A 16,700-nucleotide genomic window follows, 5' to 3' on the forward strand; every position below is an offset into this window, starting at 1 on the left:
CTCAGAAATCCGCCTGCCTCTGCCTTCCAAGTGCTGGGATTAAAGGCATGCGCCACCACTGCCCGGCCAGAGCTTTTTTCAAACTTGTATTCCAAGAGGGAAGAACAGAGCAAATTTATAATCAAGTTAAAGAAAACACAAAACTCAGTAGTATAGGAAGTTCACTGTTAACATTCTGGGACTTCTGACTGTCTGGGTTCCAGAGGACCTGGCAACTCCACTGCACTGTTCTGCCATTCACAGCACATGCTGCTCAGATCATCATGACAGGAAGGCTCCACTCCACAGCTTCTGCTGTCCTCATTGCTTGTCCCACAGTCCTGCCTTCTCCAGTATGCTGGGGTTTCAAAAGGCTGCATCCTGCTGACAGCCCGTCCTAGCTGTCTTTAGGGTCTCTAACCCTTGCCCATGATGTTATGCCTCAGCTCAATGCTTTCATTTCTGCATTATGGTTTCTACTTGTCCAGCCTAACAGCCCGGTGCATGTTAAATGTTACTGTCCGCACTTTCATTTTCTTTCTCATTGTTCAGGCCTCAGTACTGTGGAGAAATCTCCCCATCTTCTTATTGAGGTTCTTAAAACTTAATTGAGTCCTTGTGAGAATGTAACCCTCATTGGCTTACTGAATCCTGTGTCTATGGATCTTCAGAACTTTCTGTTGATCATCTCATCTCATGGCCAACTCTCCCCTATCATCAAGGAATCCTTGTCTGTCCTCTTCAGGTCAACAAGCATTGCTTCCTCAGGGCTTGTTAGCATTACTATTCCAATAAGAACGTTTAAAAATTCCTTTCAAACATACTTTTTTTTCTTCAAGATTTAGCTTAACCAAAACTTCAGTGAAGTTCATTAAATATTTGGTAGCTTTCTTCTTACTGTTCATGCTCATAGGGTCTTATATGTTCTGTCCCAAATTACTTGCAATGTGATATTTGTATCTTTGTTTTTTGTGTATTTGGTGAGGTTTAGCCTGCTCTTAATGTGTGGAAGACAGGTGACAGTGCCCCTGCTTAGGCATAAGAATCCAAATGATATGCAGACATGTAAAGAATATAACATTAATTCTTTATTGAAGAATGACATCACTACCTTAGAATAATTACCTTTCTAACCTAAAGGTATATTCCCTTTAGAGGTATTTCTCATTATTTTCTACTTCAGTGCTGTTTTTATGGTCAGAAAAAACATTATATGGTTGGTTCTACCTCTAGCTGTGTTTTTACCTGTATATACATATTAGGTTCTCTTGCTTATTCCTTTAGAGTGTTAAATAATCATTTCTCTTTCTGTTTGCCAAGTACCAAATATCTTCCTGTATTCCATTCTGCTTGCTTGGTAAGTGCCAAGGCTAAGAGAGTGCTGGAAAGCGTTAGGTTTTCTGCGTGTAGAAATGCTGTTTCTAGGGGTCTATTACATCTGACTTGCAACTTCAGATGCAAATGGGAGCTGTAGTTTATTCATGCCCAGTGTCTAGCAGGCCCTGAGTCCTTCACTGTGATTTCGAATTTCTTAGTGTCTGTACTTTACTCTGTTTGATACTTATTCCCTTAAGTGTATTAAAGGTTATAATTTGCTTATGAATTATTCTTTTTATTGAGTAAAAATGCTTTTTTTTTTGTTTGTTTGTTTTTTTTTATTTCGAGACAGGGTTTCTCTGTAGCCCTGGCTGTCCTGGAACTCACTCTGTAGACCAGGCTGGCCTCGAACTCAGAAATCCACCTGCCTCTGCCTCCCAAGTGCTGGGATTAAAGGCGTGCGCCACCACCGCCCGGCGTAAAAATGCTTTTTATACCCAATAATTCTTTTTGCCTTAACTTCTGTTTTGTTAAAGCATCTAATTTGATTTAGTTGAGTAACCTACCATTTGTGATTCTATAGTGAAAGAAATAATGATTTTTATGGCTTCATATATAATCAGTGTTTAAAACCATGTTCACTTAATGGTTAGCTATGACTGAGTACCATATATTAGATCCTGATCTTAAAAATGAGTTACATGGTCATCTTTGATACTCAGCTTCCTCCCCAGATACAATGATTCTACAAGTCAGTGGATATTTTATATGTAATAGCACCATTGATTCATGCTCATCATCTATGTGGAATGTTACCATGAAGATTATATAAGTTACTCTGTGTTACCCTTCTTTATGCGTGAAACTACTAGGAAATAAGACAACAAGTATGAATTAAGTGGCTTCTATAAGTTTTCTTCCAGGAATTTGATACACTTGCCTGGTGTAAAACAGCATATGCTCTGTTAGAATTTGACTACTTCTTAATTCTGTAAATGACAGAACATTTATTATATAAAAAACAAAATATCAACATAATAAACTCAGGTTTAGTTTAGCCAACTTTTACTGTGTTTGTGCTCAGAATAAGTGTTACCTACACAAGAAAGAAAACTGGCCTGTCCTCTTAGGACAGTTTTCAGTTACAAAACAGAAATTTTAAATAGAGTGCGGTCAGTGCTACAGGACAGTAATGCAAGGGTTATAGGAACCATAAATCCTTATTTACTGTTTGCTGATGTTTAGATCATGAAGCTAGAAAGGGGACTCGAGAGGAAGAAAAGACCTTCAGGCAGGCTGGGCAGTGAAATATGTGCTGTGAAAGTAGATGCTGGGTACTGCGGGGAGGGTACAGCAGAAGGGCAGCAGGGTAAAGTGGGGACAGTGGCTCAGGACAGGAGAGAGCACAGTATGCAAGACAGTGCCCTAATGAAGCCCGTTGCTGACGTACAGTAATTTAAAGCACAGTCACAGCCATGTCACGCTGCAGTTTGCCAACAGTTGATCTTTCCTGCTGTTTCATGTGCTCCCTTGCTGCACGTGCTACCGGATGCTTCCTCCCCCTTCACGTGGTAGTGGGTGACACTCCTAACCACCTTTGAACCCTCATCACCAGCCCTTCTTTAGCTTTCAGCTTAAATGTCTTTTCCACGGGGTTTTCTTCAAGTGCACCTTTCCCTCTGTAACTTTTACCACACTGCTGCATACACCTGATTCTAATCATCTGTCTTCTTTTAAGATTATAATTGTCTCTGACAAGAACATGGTCAGCTCAATACAGTCTTACACATATGCTGCATGTAAAGTTTGTGGTGTATAAATTCATGGATGAGTGAGAAATATCAAGTCAAAAATTAAATTGAAATATGTGTACAAACCTAAGGCACCTCAGTATTTAAACTTCCATTCTTATATTTGAATTCTGGGCTCATTTGATTTTGAGATGGATATTTCTAGGTGGCCTGGAAAACTATGTAGATCAGGCTATCCCCAAACTCAATGATCCTCCTGCCTCTGCTTACCAAGTACTAAGAATACTAAAATACTCCACCACACCTGGCTTTTGAGCCATTTTTATATGAAAAATAAAAGCAATATTTAAGTGTCTATTTCAGAAATCTTTCATCTAGCCTTATTTCAGTGTTTCCTTAGAACTGTAATAAATGAATTTGATCTACTTCTAAAAAGGAAATTCATACTCTTTAAGGATGGAGACTTCTCAGCATGAGAATATCATAAAAAATGTGATACAGTATAGAAAGACAAGTTCAAAGCATTATTTAAAACATTTCAAGTGGCAATTTGAGGGATAAGAGCAGACTCCAGCATCCAGTGGGACAGTTTCAGGGACAGCATCCCTCTAGTTTAGGATTGGCTAGATCTGTTTTTATAAGGCACATCTTATTTTGTATAGATATGATCTATTTTTAAGACCTTTGTTAAAGTAATTTAAAGCTATCTTTTAAAAGTATTACACAGATTAAAAACCTCCCTAAAAAGTTATCCTTTATCTGTGTGTTTTTATGTGCCAAACTATAGTGCTGCTTGGTCGTGCCCCATGAAGCAATTAAATAGTTTAAAAACGCAGTAGCAAGACCCTTTCCTCTCTCTGACCCCTTGCTCCCTTTCTCTCCTCCTCACTCTCTCTCTCTCTCTCCACGTGTTCCAGGACTGCCTCTTTCTCTGACTCCTCTCTTTTCTCTGCCTCTACTCCCTTCTCAACCCCTCTTCCAATGCCTCCCAAATAAACTTCATTCTATACTAAAAATAAAACAAAACAAAACAAAACAAAACAGAAACAAAATAAAAAACAGTAGCAGAGATAAGCAGTTACACTCCACACTGAGAGAAAAGATGGGGCAAGTACTTGCCTGTGAGAGCAGGCTCAATAATTTAGTTACTGTTTCAGCTTAGTGTGAACAGAAACAAGTATTTTATTTACTAATTTATTTTCATCTTGTGTCTTTTGGTAGGTTTCCAGCTCTAACTCTTTAAATAAACATTTTTTAAAAACTAAGTAATAAGATTTTGGCTCAAACTATTCTTGGGTTCCTTTTTTATGTGTACTAACTTTATTAAAAGATAAAATGTTCTAAATACCTTTAAAATATTCAGTGATAGAAATCTTCCAAGTTATAATAAAATGATTCAAATTTTTGATTTAAAAATGTATTAAATTTCTGCTTGATCATGTTTACTGATTTGATCTGGGTAAAACTTGAAATACCTTATTAGTTATATGCTTTTTCAGGTCCATACTGACAATGTTGTTAAGGGAAATAGATTTGAGAACTGTTAGCTTTAAATTTTTCCTATGAGTTTAATATTTGTATATATCAAAAAAGAAAAACATGTTTTTGAGTTTTTTGTTTGTTTGTTTGTTTTTTAATGTCTTATAGCTGTGGTCTTACTGTGTAGCCCAGGCTGACCCTGAATTCCCAGCATCCTCTTCCTAAGTGCTGGGCTTATGGGCAGGTGCTGCAGTACCCAATAGAAGTACCCATCTTATGTCATTGTAAGCTAAGGTGTAAGTGATATATCTTTAAAATGAGTATTATGGTTACCTTCTTGGAAAAAGATCAATATTGAAATAAAAATGCCAGCGATTTAGTTCAGGCTATTGATCCAGAGCTGTAGCTCCATAGTTGTGGTCTGTTCTAGACAAAGACTTTTCAGAAGAACTTCTTCAGTGGAAGGGATATGGGAGTATTTTTGGAACAAATATGTCTTGGATTCTAAAACAAGACTACTCTAGGATGATGGAATAAGCAAATGAAGGAAATCCTGCAGGAAACCATTGTTAGGAAGTACATGTACCCTGGAGATCTTACAGCAGGCACATGTAGAGATCTATGCAAGTGATCACGGCGGCGGCGGCGGCGGCGACAGTGGCGGCGGCGGCAGTGGTGGTAGTGGTGGTGGTAGTGGTCGTTGTTGTCCTCATCCATTGTCGTTGTAGTCCTCGTCCTCATCCATTGTCGTCCTCGTCCTCAACCTCGTTTTGTGGTTTAGGGTGGTGACTGATGGAAGACCTGTATGTATCAGGCAGACGTGGCAGAAATACAGGTAGAATAACTATTGGTATCCAGAGACTGGCTGCCCCTTGTGGGGGCCCTGGTAGAGTCTACTGTTTTTCTCTGAACTGATGTGAAGAAAGAACTGTAGGATACTAGCTTGGGCCTCTCGAACACTCAAGCATTAGTGAGGTAGGAATGGAACCAACCTAGTAAAGAAACAGACACTCTTCCAGTGCTGTAAATAAAGGAAGCACTGTTTCAGTTCAGGCCTGTTCACTCTGCAGCAGACGTAGGGCCAGGTAGGCACCATCAGCAAGTCAGCAGGATGTGAATCCCAAACAGTGCTTCCTGGTTCATGTGCTTGTGCGTGCATGCTTGTGTTTTCTGCCCTCTGACTGTGGAGTCTAGACAGGATTGGTGGACATTCATTACCAGTCAGTCTTTACTTTGTAGATGAGCAGAGGGAGGGTCTCAGAAACCCAGCTGGCAGCTACAGAAGGAGATGCATCTTGTGGCATCTTCTCTAAGCTCTGCCACTGTCTCTGCAGAATGAAGAGAACCGACTGACCTGACCAAGATGCAAAGCCAGTCATAGAATGATGACAGCAAATGGGCAGCAAAAGCTAGTGGGGTTTAATATGGGATTTATTTTTGTTTACTTATTCTTAACCAGGAGATTGATTTTAATAAAAAATTATATAATTAGTAAATACATAGTCTAAAACAGGTTAGCTACAGTAAATTCCAAAGATCTTTAGAGTTACTCACCTTCTAAATGTTCTTTGAGCAATATTTTTTTCAGAAATGAAGTAGTAATTTAGAGATATAGGTGTGTTAGTTTTCATTTCCTCCCAGAGTTCCTTCCAGATTTGAAAACCAATATACCTTCATCTACAGCAGGCATTTAGAACAAACTCAGAAGCTTAAAACACTCCAACGTTGTCCACTTGCAATTGGTACACCAGAAGTGTAGGTTTTCTACATTTGAATCTGTGCCCCATTTCACAGAGGTGAAATTCCTGTGTGAGCCTCCTGGGCAAGAGCTGACAGAAGCATAAAGAGAAACGGAAGAGCAATAGTTGATATATAAAGAAAAGACTAAGAACTAGAAATTAGAGAATGTTCAGAGACAAAGTCAACAAATAAAAGAGAATGTTTATGTTTTATTAGTGGAATATCATAAAAACATACTAGTCAACATTCTCCTGGATGCTGGAGGTGTAAAACATGGTTTACCTTGGCTATAGTCAGGAAACTAAAATTTAAAAACTAAAATATCCAACCATGTGTGAATTATATTAAAAGTATGACATCTATAAGACTGGGTATTGTTCTCATTTTATTTCCTAATTCCTCTAGTCAGTTTATTTCCATTAATCAGGAAAATAAAATTGAATTCAGACAATTAAAAAGAAGTACAGAACACCAACATTAGACCTTGCAGATACAAACAGAGGTAAATTCATCATAAAATATATTTCTTTATAGTCTTTATTATTACCAAACAGAATAAAGTTGGATTAGTTAGATGTTTGAAAATGGATGATAAAGTTTAACAAGTAAAATAAAAATATTGTTTTAAAATAAACATATTAGTAAAATAGAAAAAAAAGCAAACTAGTAATCAATTTGTGGAAAGAAGAGTAGGATAATTTACTTCAGGGTTAAAAAAACAAAATTGTTGAGCCAGGCCCGCAGTGGTGGGCAGCGTTTGTGAGGTAGTGGAGAGACAGGCTGCTGGGTGCCCTGTGGCTGTGCAGTATATGATTTATCTGTACAGTAGGAACTATTTATCTACAATGTTTGGGCTCCAAACTGAGGAGGATGAATTCCAGACTTCTTAACGGGAAGGACTAGAAAAGGCTACAGTGTCCTACAGTCTGCTCAGCTCTAAAGGGAGAGACTTGCAAAGAATATGAAAGGAGCTCGAACGTGGATAGAGTTAAATGTGTCACTGAAATGAAATGATGGAAAATTTTAAATGAGCAAATTGACAGCATCTAAGTCAAGAACAATGGCTGTAGTTCTTTCAGAAATGCTCTTATATCTGAGAAAGCTGTTTTGCTGGTTTCGGTTTTTTGTTTTTGTTTTGGTATTCTTTTTGTTTTTGTTTTTGCTTTTTAAACAGGGCCTCACCATGTAATCCTGGCTGGTCTAGAACTTGATATGTAGACCAGGCTGGCCCTGAACTCACAAAGATCTGCCTGTCTCTATCTTCTAGATGCTGGCAATAAAGGCATGTGTCACCACACCTGCATATTCAAGAAATTTTATTGTTGTATATTTTTAAACTACATTGTTTACATCAAGTTGAAGTATATAAAACCATTTGATGTTAATTTGTTTTAAAAGGGCAAACAATGTTTTGAAAGGGCAAATGTGATGCTCACATTTGAAAAATACAAAAGAACAAATAACATGTAGGAAGAATGTAGTTGTCAAAGTTTCAAATATCTACCAGTAAATAAAATTTACTATCTACTTAAAAAGAGTTCCTCTGATGATCAAACAGGGCTAGCCCTAGAATACAGTAATGATTAAGACAGTTATCAGTGTGTGATTATCAATGTTATGTTCCTCAGAAGAAAACCACATGTCTATCAAATGGAAATGAAAGTTTCTTTTCTTATTCCTGAATTTTTGTAAGTTGTTTGTTTGTTTTTCTTTTGTTTTTATAGGACTAGGTATATACATAGAAAGATTTCTTAATATAGTAAAGCTATCTTCAACAAGAAATCAGACTATTTAAGTGTTTTGAATTATAATCTATATTGCCAGATAGCTACTACTATCATTTTAAGATTTTCTTGAAAATGCCTGTATATGGCCAGTGTGTGTTGTGTTATCATAGCCTGGAAACTGGGAAGTCTAAGGCTGAGCACTGCCACCTAGTGGTAGGACGTTCCTGCTGTGTCCTTATTTGAGGAAGGCAAAAGAGCATATAGAATGAACTACCTCACCCGTTCTTTTAAGACCTGTTAAAAAGGGAGGACTCTTCTATCCCCATCACCTCTTAAAGATGCTACCTCTTACTTCTTTCGTATTGGTAACACATGAATTTGGGAAAAGACATAATTTAAATCATAAAGGCTTAAAATAGTACAGATGATATAATAAAAAAACCCAACAATCCTGTTTATTTTAATCTCCTTTCAATTTCTAAGTCATATCACCATTTTATTTTTGCAGTTACTACTTTACAGTTTTGTATATCCTTAATATTTTTCTGTTCCACAAAATGTAGATTTTACATCTTGATTCTCACTATGTAATTAGGACCTGGTTCCCTATACTCTTAGTGAATCAAAGGAGCAGTTAGTTACTGGTGGATAAAATCTTAATAAAACTGATTATATTTTGTGATAAAGCAAATCTTTTTAGCTTCATGTCTACTCTTTTGAAACCTCTTAGAGGTATGTGGACCTCCTCTCTACAGTATTCAAATAGCAAAGCTAATGATTTGATAAAATGTGTGTAAAAATGAACATACCTGAAAAAATAAGGTATGAAAGTAAGTAATTGAATCCAGCAGAAAACACTGAAACAGCATGTTTACGTCCAAACAGAAAGTCTTCCTGATTCAGTTAGCTACAAGAAATATCGTAAAATCATAGTGTATGTTTTTCTTTCATTAAGATAAGCTATTATAAAAATCAACCCAAAACAACTATATAATAAAGGATTCTCCATGATAGTCTAGTGAGAATTCTTTGTGGGAGTTTTAATATAACTAAGCCATTTACTCTTGTTATGTGGCTATACAGAGTCCTACACACTGCGTTAGGCCCAGTTGTACGGTTCTGTTTATTCTTAGATCGTGGATTAAATTTGTCTTGTGTTAGAAGTAAACATCATACAAGTTTGTTCAAGAAATTAAGAACTTTTTCCTTTGAGAAGCTTTAATTCACATAGCTTTACTCTTTACGGAGTCAATACTTACATTATTTAGATTGCTACTGTACACAAATTAGCATGGTATTCAGTTGGAGGTTTATTATTTGACAGTAATTGCAGAACAATTAGTATACTTCTGTGATATTAACAGAATAACATTTGTGAGTGGACCAAATGGTGCGCTAAGCTGATTACATAATACAATTTATTAGTAAAGCTTAGCGGACATGGTTGACCAGTATGGCTTAGATCGAGTCCTCAAAGTAAAGTTTACTTTGTGCCTTGCATAATTTCTAATATGTGTTCTTTTTGTATCTTTAAAAGAGAGCTAAAAATTTCTCTTACACCAAGTAACTAACTAACTGGGCCATGTTCTGTAAGTCATCTAGTTATCAGGCTCCTGGTGTTCAGGTATCCTTTATCATTGTGTGCTAAACATGATTATTGGAATTGCAGAATCTCCACTCTTAAAGTTGTACAAGAATTTGGCATGTTTTGAAATGTAAGGAGGAGAGTCTAACAACAGTAAAAGCTGGGCATGGTAGCATGCCCCTGTAATCCCAGCACTTGGGAGGCAGAGGCAGGAGTATTACAGTTCTAAAGGACAGCTTCTGGTGGGTAGTGAATTCTAGGCCAGCCAGGATCACATAAAACTACTGCAATTGCTCCTGGTACTATGAGAGAGAGGGAGAGAGAGAGAGAAGGAGGGAGGGAGGCAGGCAGGCAGGCAGGCAGGCAGGCAGGCAGGCAGACAGACAGACAGACAGACAGACAGACAGACAGACAGACAAAGAGAGGAGAGAGACCACAAAAACAATGAATGGCCCATCTGAGTCCAGCAGGCTTCCTGAAGCCTGATCCAGGGTTGGTGTGACCCCATCACTGGGCTTTCAGAATTGCCAGCCTGTCCTCTTGACTATGAGGGATCCACCCTGTTCCTTCGGAGCTCCTTGGATTAGATCACAAACAAATATTCTCCTTTATTTGTTTTGTTTATTGTCTTTCTCCACTTGCTGGGAGTAAGCCTTAAAGCAACGGTTTTATTCCTGCTCTATTTGCAGGAATAAAGTCCTTGACTGGAGTGACAAACCCAGAAAGGGACTATTTTCCTGAACTTATAAAATAACTTTAAGGTCATAAAAAGTCTATAAAGTATATCATGAGGTACATATATTATGAAGATCTTGAAGGAAAAACTAACAAGTACCTGTAGACAATGCACTCTGGAGAAAAACAATCCGTCAATACTTAACTATGCACTTTACTTCTTACTACTACATTCTTTACCTGTTAGTACACATGAACCAGTTTTATTTCCTAATATAGGAAAAAACTTACCAGTATACTTTTTGGATAACTATAATTGGTGAAAAATAGGTTTGAATTATGTAGCCTCAAGGGCAGAGATCAAATCCTGCTTCCTAGACTTGGTTGTAATTGTTCATACTTAACCTAACTGTTGTTGATTGTAAATTTGTCCCCTCTAACATTATATTAAAATATTATGCAAGTTTAGTTAAATGGAAAATCAGCTTGCTTTTATTTTTAAAAGATCATGTGGGGTGCTGTACAAAATGAAAGGAGATGAGCTGGTAGTGCTGCATCAGGCAGTAGTCAGTAAGTCTGTCTAGTCAGTAAGTCTGTCTTACTGCGTGCTGCCTCCAAGCATGTTCATGTAGTCATAAGAAGCAGCTTCCTCTTTTGTATTCATATTCTTGACTGTAGTTACATTTGGATTCATAAGTACACAGCATTTCACAGGATCACATTTCAGCCTAGATACTCTTGGGAACTGTGAAAATCAACAACCTCAAGTACTGTGGAATTATGCACTAGAACATGCTAAGACACCATATCATCTATGGGCCGAGTGCATGGATGGATGCAACAGGTACACTGTATTCAGGGCAGCATGTACATAAGTGTGGGACCAGCTTGGAATGTTTTTTCACAGCAAAGCTGTTAAATATCAAACTGGTGTGTCCTAAGCCTCTGTGGTGCCTTTGTAGTAAAATCATTCAGAATCTTCTCTTGCTACTGCTTTAAAATATTGCTAACTACAGTTGCACTGCTGTAAAATATAACCCAGAACTTCCCTCCTTGAGCTGGCTGTGCCTCTGTACTTGTTTCACAGTCCTTTTCTTACTCTCTTCACCGTCCACTGGCCAGTCTATTCTCAGCTTTATGAGGTCAGCTCTTTACCTTCCACATCTGTGTAAGATCGTGTGCTACTTGTCTCTCTGCCCTGCTTTATTTGAACTTAGCATAATGTCCTCCAGGCTTATCTGTGCTGTCACAGTTTTTTAGGGCTAAATAAAATTCCATTGTATATATGGGCCACATTTTCCATATTCATTCATTCATCAGTGAACGTTTAGGTTGGTTCTATATTTTGGCTATTATAAATAGCACTTCAGATAAAACAGGACTACAGATATCTCTCCACAATAATGATTTCTCTTCTGGATATATACATGATAGTAAGATTATCCATTGCTGGATTAGTTTTATTTCTGGGTTTGGTTTTGTTTTGTTTTTTTCAGGACGTTTCATATGTTCTTCCATAAAGGTGGTACTAGTTTACAACCCCATCTGGCCCCTTCTTGAGTAGTTTTAGGACTTTAAATGTTTTAATGAAATTAAAAAATAAAAGTTGTTAGTTACAGAACAGCTTCATGTGTACCAATGTATAAAAAAAGAAATCTATAGCCCTTACCTGAGTACAAAGAATCTAAACCAAAAGTTTTATTTTTTCATATTCCCATTTAATGAAATGCTAGAATTTCATCAAAAGTTTATAAATTAAATAAACTTTGAATTTTTTAATCTGATAATAACTTGTATGAGACCAGTGTCTTCAAATCTAATTTAATTGTTTCTTCAGTCTCCTACTTGCATTTTCATCCTCCCATCTTATACTTTATGTTTTGGGTGATGACTATAACATATTAAAATGAATAAAATACGGCTATCTGTAGGCAGAACGTGAATTTTACTTGTTTATGACATATTTAAGTATAATCTAAATAAAGGTCTTTCTCCCAGTCCCTGTGATCATCATACACAGACTTTTACCTGTCTGCCAATTCATTGCTAATGTTTGCCATTCCAAATGTCTGTACCTTAAATTAAACATTTGTTAAAACTTTTATCATCTGTCACATTACTCTGAGCACATAATATATATTCAAATGTGTCATCTTATGAAAGATCTTTGTCTTCATGAATTTCTCCAGGCCTGTTAAAGCCACTGACATTGTTTATACACTGTTAATCTCAGGGCACTTGTAGAGTGGGAACCAGCAGCTTTTGCTCCTAGGAGTACAAAAGCAGCCACCCTGCAGTGTCCACCAGCCTTTGGTCCTGTGCCTTCTCTGTAATGATGTAGATCTGTCTCTCCTTTATTCTTTGCAGAGTGCTGCAGCAGCTCCCAGCCCCGTGCTAGGAAACATGCCCCCAGGAGATGGCATGCCAGTAGGTCCCGTGCCACCAGGGTTCTTTCAGGTACTCAGAGTCTTGACTAGGAATGCTAAGGTGGAGGGACTCCTGCTGGGTGTTATTAATGGTGATGGAGTAGGATGAGGCTGTTTGAGTTCGTTTAGTTTGCTTCTTAAGGTAAATGTGATACTGTACAGCCAACTCTTGATTGCTCAGCCTGGTTACTTATTACATTCCCTTCCTCTGCTGTATTACTTGTTATGATTAATATTAAACCATTTCATTTGATTAAGAAAGAAAAGAAATCAAAGTACAAATTAGACTAATAAGTTCACCATGGTGAATACTTTGTGGAAAAAGACATCTTTAATGTGAAAACGCTCATTTTCAACTGTTTGTATTTCTGTAGACTAAGAATAATCAAGATTTGGCTGTATTTTCAAAAGTAGCCAAGTCATAATCTATCTACTTAATAAAAATTATAGTTTGTATCAAACACTTGAAATCACCTTTGTGGTTTTTCAGCTGGAATATTTATTAATATGATTGTATAAAATTTGAAGATCAGATTTTCAATTGTGTACTTAGCATTTTAAAATTTCAGTACCTGCTCCTTTTAGCAACAACAGTAATGATTTTAGAGCTATAATACATCTTTTTAAAAAATTTTATAGATCTTTACCTTAAATCTGATAGAATTCTAACCCAAACCAACAGACCCATATAAATTATGAAGATTTTTTTCTATATGGTTAATTTTTTCACACTTTGAGAAAATTAAGAAGAGAGTTAAGGATTGGAGGTGGGAGACATTACAGCATTTAATATCTAACACACTTTCTTGTTAATATAGTATGCACCTATAAGCCAAATTGATAATTTCAAAATCCTTGATAATCATTGGTTAGTAATTTATACCATTATTAAGGTGCTTGCAGAGATTAAATTGTGAATAATTGTGCATAATAGATCTGTAGAATCAAAAGATCTCATTTAAAACCTCAAACCAACCCTACATATTTAGGGAATATTTATTTGTCTAGCTGCTTTTTATTATTACTGGAATAACATGAAAGATGTAAAAGTCATGTTAGAGCCACATTCTATCCTGATGACCTAAGTATAACTCTTGGTCATTAAATAGTCACCACATAAGACAATGATGACAATGGCTAACATTTAACCATTGTTTTCTGTATGCTGTGCTTTAGTCCACCTACTTTACATAGCTTACCAACTCCTACAGTAGCCAACGTTTCAAGTTTGGATTGCTGATTCTCACAGTGCAGGCAGACATACCAAAACACTGGTAAATGTTTTCACAGAAAGTGGCAGGGCTGGGACTTTAAATCAAGACAGTCTTCATTTCTGTCATTGAAATTACCTTTGAAAGTTGATTGCTATCTGTGACATGTTTGCAGCTCATTTTATTTTTGCTTTACACTCTTAATTCTCTTGCCAAAAGTGGGTTAGGGTTGGGGTTAGGGAGTATGTTGGAGAGTCTTCTCTGTGAGACAAGTAGAGCACAGCAGGTTGCACTGTTGGAAGAGAAGATTTCTTGGGGAGGAAACACATGTTTGCACTAGAGCACTATGCCAAGATGAATAAGCCTATACATTGTTTCCATATTTGTCAGTGTTAACCCCTCTTGCCTATTTTCTTGTAAGAGTAGTCAAAATAGCTTTAATTTCCTTTAAATTATTCTGATAGCATTCATGACTGGGTACCTCTAGATTCCAGATACTGTGATATCTAAAAATCACATACAGTGTACAACTTTCTGAGGCTCTTTGTGTTAACAACAACAATAACAACAACAAATCAGCTTTAAAAATGAAAAAGTAAAGTGAAAAGTTTTGTGGTGGCCAAGAAGAGAGAATGATTATTAGGTCCACTAGAGTCGGAGATGAGTGAGGGTTAGAGAAACTGCCCAGCAAAACAAGCAGAAGAAAAGCACATCCGAAAGTGGGCCCATAGCCAAAGTATGCTAGCAGTAAAGCAAGCAATATTGATGTGTGCAGGATACACACAGAATGTGCAGGAGTGGAAACAAGGGTCCTGCACATGAAATTGGAAAGGTGTGCTCTAGTCTATTGAGAAGAGCCTGGAATGGCATGGGAAGAGCTAAATCTTTTTACCATGCTTACAAGATCCAGCAGATCTTTGAGAAAGGCAGTGACCTGGTTGTGCAGTTGATTCAGACTTTGTTTAGGCTACAGTTGATTCAGACTTTGTTCGGGTATCTCTGATAAACATGTTTATAACATCCCTGACATTAAAAAGCCCAGAGAGTGGTGAACTGTGAAAAGAAGTGATTTAAGTATGGGAAAATTTGAAAATAGGCATATTAAATTGGTGGAAGGTACACTTGTAGCAAATTAGACTGTCACACTCAGTCTTGGGAAAGGTATAGTTAGAAAAGCATTGTCAATATAGGAACTGTAATCGAAATTAATATCTTAAGGTGAATGAGGAGCTAGGCAAAGGAAGCAGAGAGAAAGAAGAAGAGTCAGGGAAGGAGAAATAATGGCAGGAACCCAGAGGGGAAAGGAGTAGACACCTAGTATTTCAAGCCAGTTGTATCCTGACCAGTTACTAGGGGAATGGTGGTGGTACCACCTGAGAGGGCCTGAAGATAGTCCAGGGTCTGAACCTAAAGACCATGCCGAGCTATCAAGAGGAACATCTTTGCCTTTGCATTTTGAAGGGGAAATAATTTCAACAATATTAGCCAAAATTCAGTTACAGAAGAATATGTCTACAAGTGGACAAATAATTCTAGGAGATTATTTCCTAAATAGAGCTCAAGAAAGAGTCTTTCTGACAAGATCTGGGACAGTAGGATTAGAAAAAAAGAAATGGTAATTATGTTTGAAAAGCCTCAGTTGATTGCCCAAATTAGGCATAAAAAAGAAAAAGTTGCAAGAACTAAGGAAGACACTGCAGTTCCTATTTTGGATCTTTGAATAATTGCAGTATCTTTATCAATGTAAAGAAAAACAGGATATGGAAAAATCTGTATACATGCGAGTTATTTCTGTTCACTTAAGAAGAATGTTTCAGCTCACCTCAAGGACTTTCCCCATCTATTCAAAATTCATATATACCCAGCACTTTTAAATGTTTCTAAAATACTGAAAAGTTCAATCAAACACTAAAAAGCTGATGTGTCTTAGTAATATGGTGATGAGGTCAGCTGAAGTGTTTCCTAACCAGTTGGTATTGGGTTTCTGCAGTTTGTTCATGAAGAAGCCACCTTTCATACATAGGAGCCATGGGTGATCACACTTGACAGCAAAACATCAGCTTCTACTCCTATTTCCACAGACATTTTCCTCTGAGAATGGTCCACATCTAGAAGCTTTAGGAAAGACAATCATTTGTGAGTTGGCAGATGAAAACACTCCCCATGTTCAGCACAGCCAGTGAGCAAGGTTCATTCTAGGAAAGGGCTCCACTGCAAGCAACCATAGAAGGACAGGCTGTGGCTCCTCGGTGACTGGATCCAGAAGGCTCACTAGCAAGAGACAAGGGTTCTCTAAGAAGTGAGCATAGACATAGCAGCGAAACCCCAGCACTCAGAGGAGCTCTCAGCAGCCTTCTCTTCTCTCAGCTTCTTTTAGCAGCTGGATTCTGGAAGGCTTATCTCTTCTTCAATTTACCAGTAGGTAGAGTGTGCAAATACTTCATATTCCTAGGGAGAAATGCAAAACTTATTTGAGCATAGCAGGAATAGGAGTCAACCATAAAGAGATTAAAGTATTGGGATTAAATGAATAAAATTACTAATTTATAATTAATGTCCTAGGTTAAAGCATAAGTTGTTTTGAGTTGCACTCACTCTATAATCATACTGTAAAATTTACACTGAAAGTAGCCCTCCAAAATAGGTGTTATTTTCATTTCCACTAAAGAACAGCCTCCTACCCTTTCTCCCCCTCCTCTCCTTCCCTTCCCCTTCCTTCCCTCCCCTTTCTCCCCCTCTTCTCTTTTCCTTCCCCTTCCTTCCCTCCCCTTTCTCCCCCTCTTCTCCTTTCCTTCCCCTTACCCCCCTTT

General features: G+C 37.4%; 1 protein-coding gene across 7 annotated transcripts in view; it reads left to right on the forward strand.

Annotated features, from left to right (window-relative positions):
* The window catches only part of Ssbp2 (single stranded DNA binding protein 2), a 211,930-nt gene that overhangs the window by 120,466 nt on the left and 74,764 nt on the right, over nt 1-16,700 (forward strand). For 5 of the 7 annotated variants that reach the window (XM_031360763.1, XM_031360761.1, XM_031360767.1 and 2 more), the window contains one exon: nt 12,621-12,710. The exons of the other annotated variants lie outside the window; for them this stretch is intronic. In XM_031360763.1, the coding sequence (XP_031216623.1) occupies nt 12,621-12,710 (90 nt within the window). The remainder of the gene's footprint in view (nt 1-12,620; nt 12,711-16,700) is intronic. 7 annotated transcript variants of the gene reach the window in all.

Source organism: Mastomys coucha, unplaced genomic scaffold (genome assembly GCF_008632895.1).
Source record: "Mastomys coucha isolate ucsf_1 unplaced genomic scaffold, UCSF_Mcou_1 pScaffold8, whole genome shotgun sequence".
Classification (NCBI taxonomy): domain Eukaryota; kingdom Metazoa; phylum Chordata; class Mammalia; order Rodentia; family Muridae; genus Mastomys; species Mastomys coucha.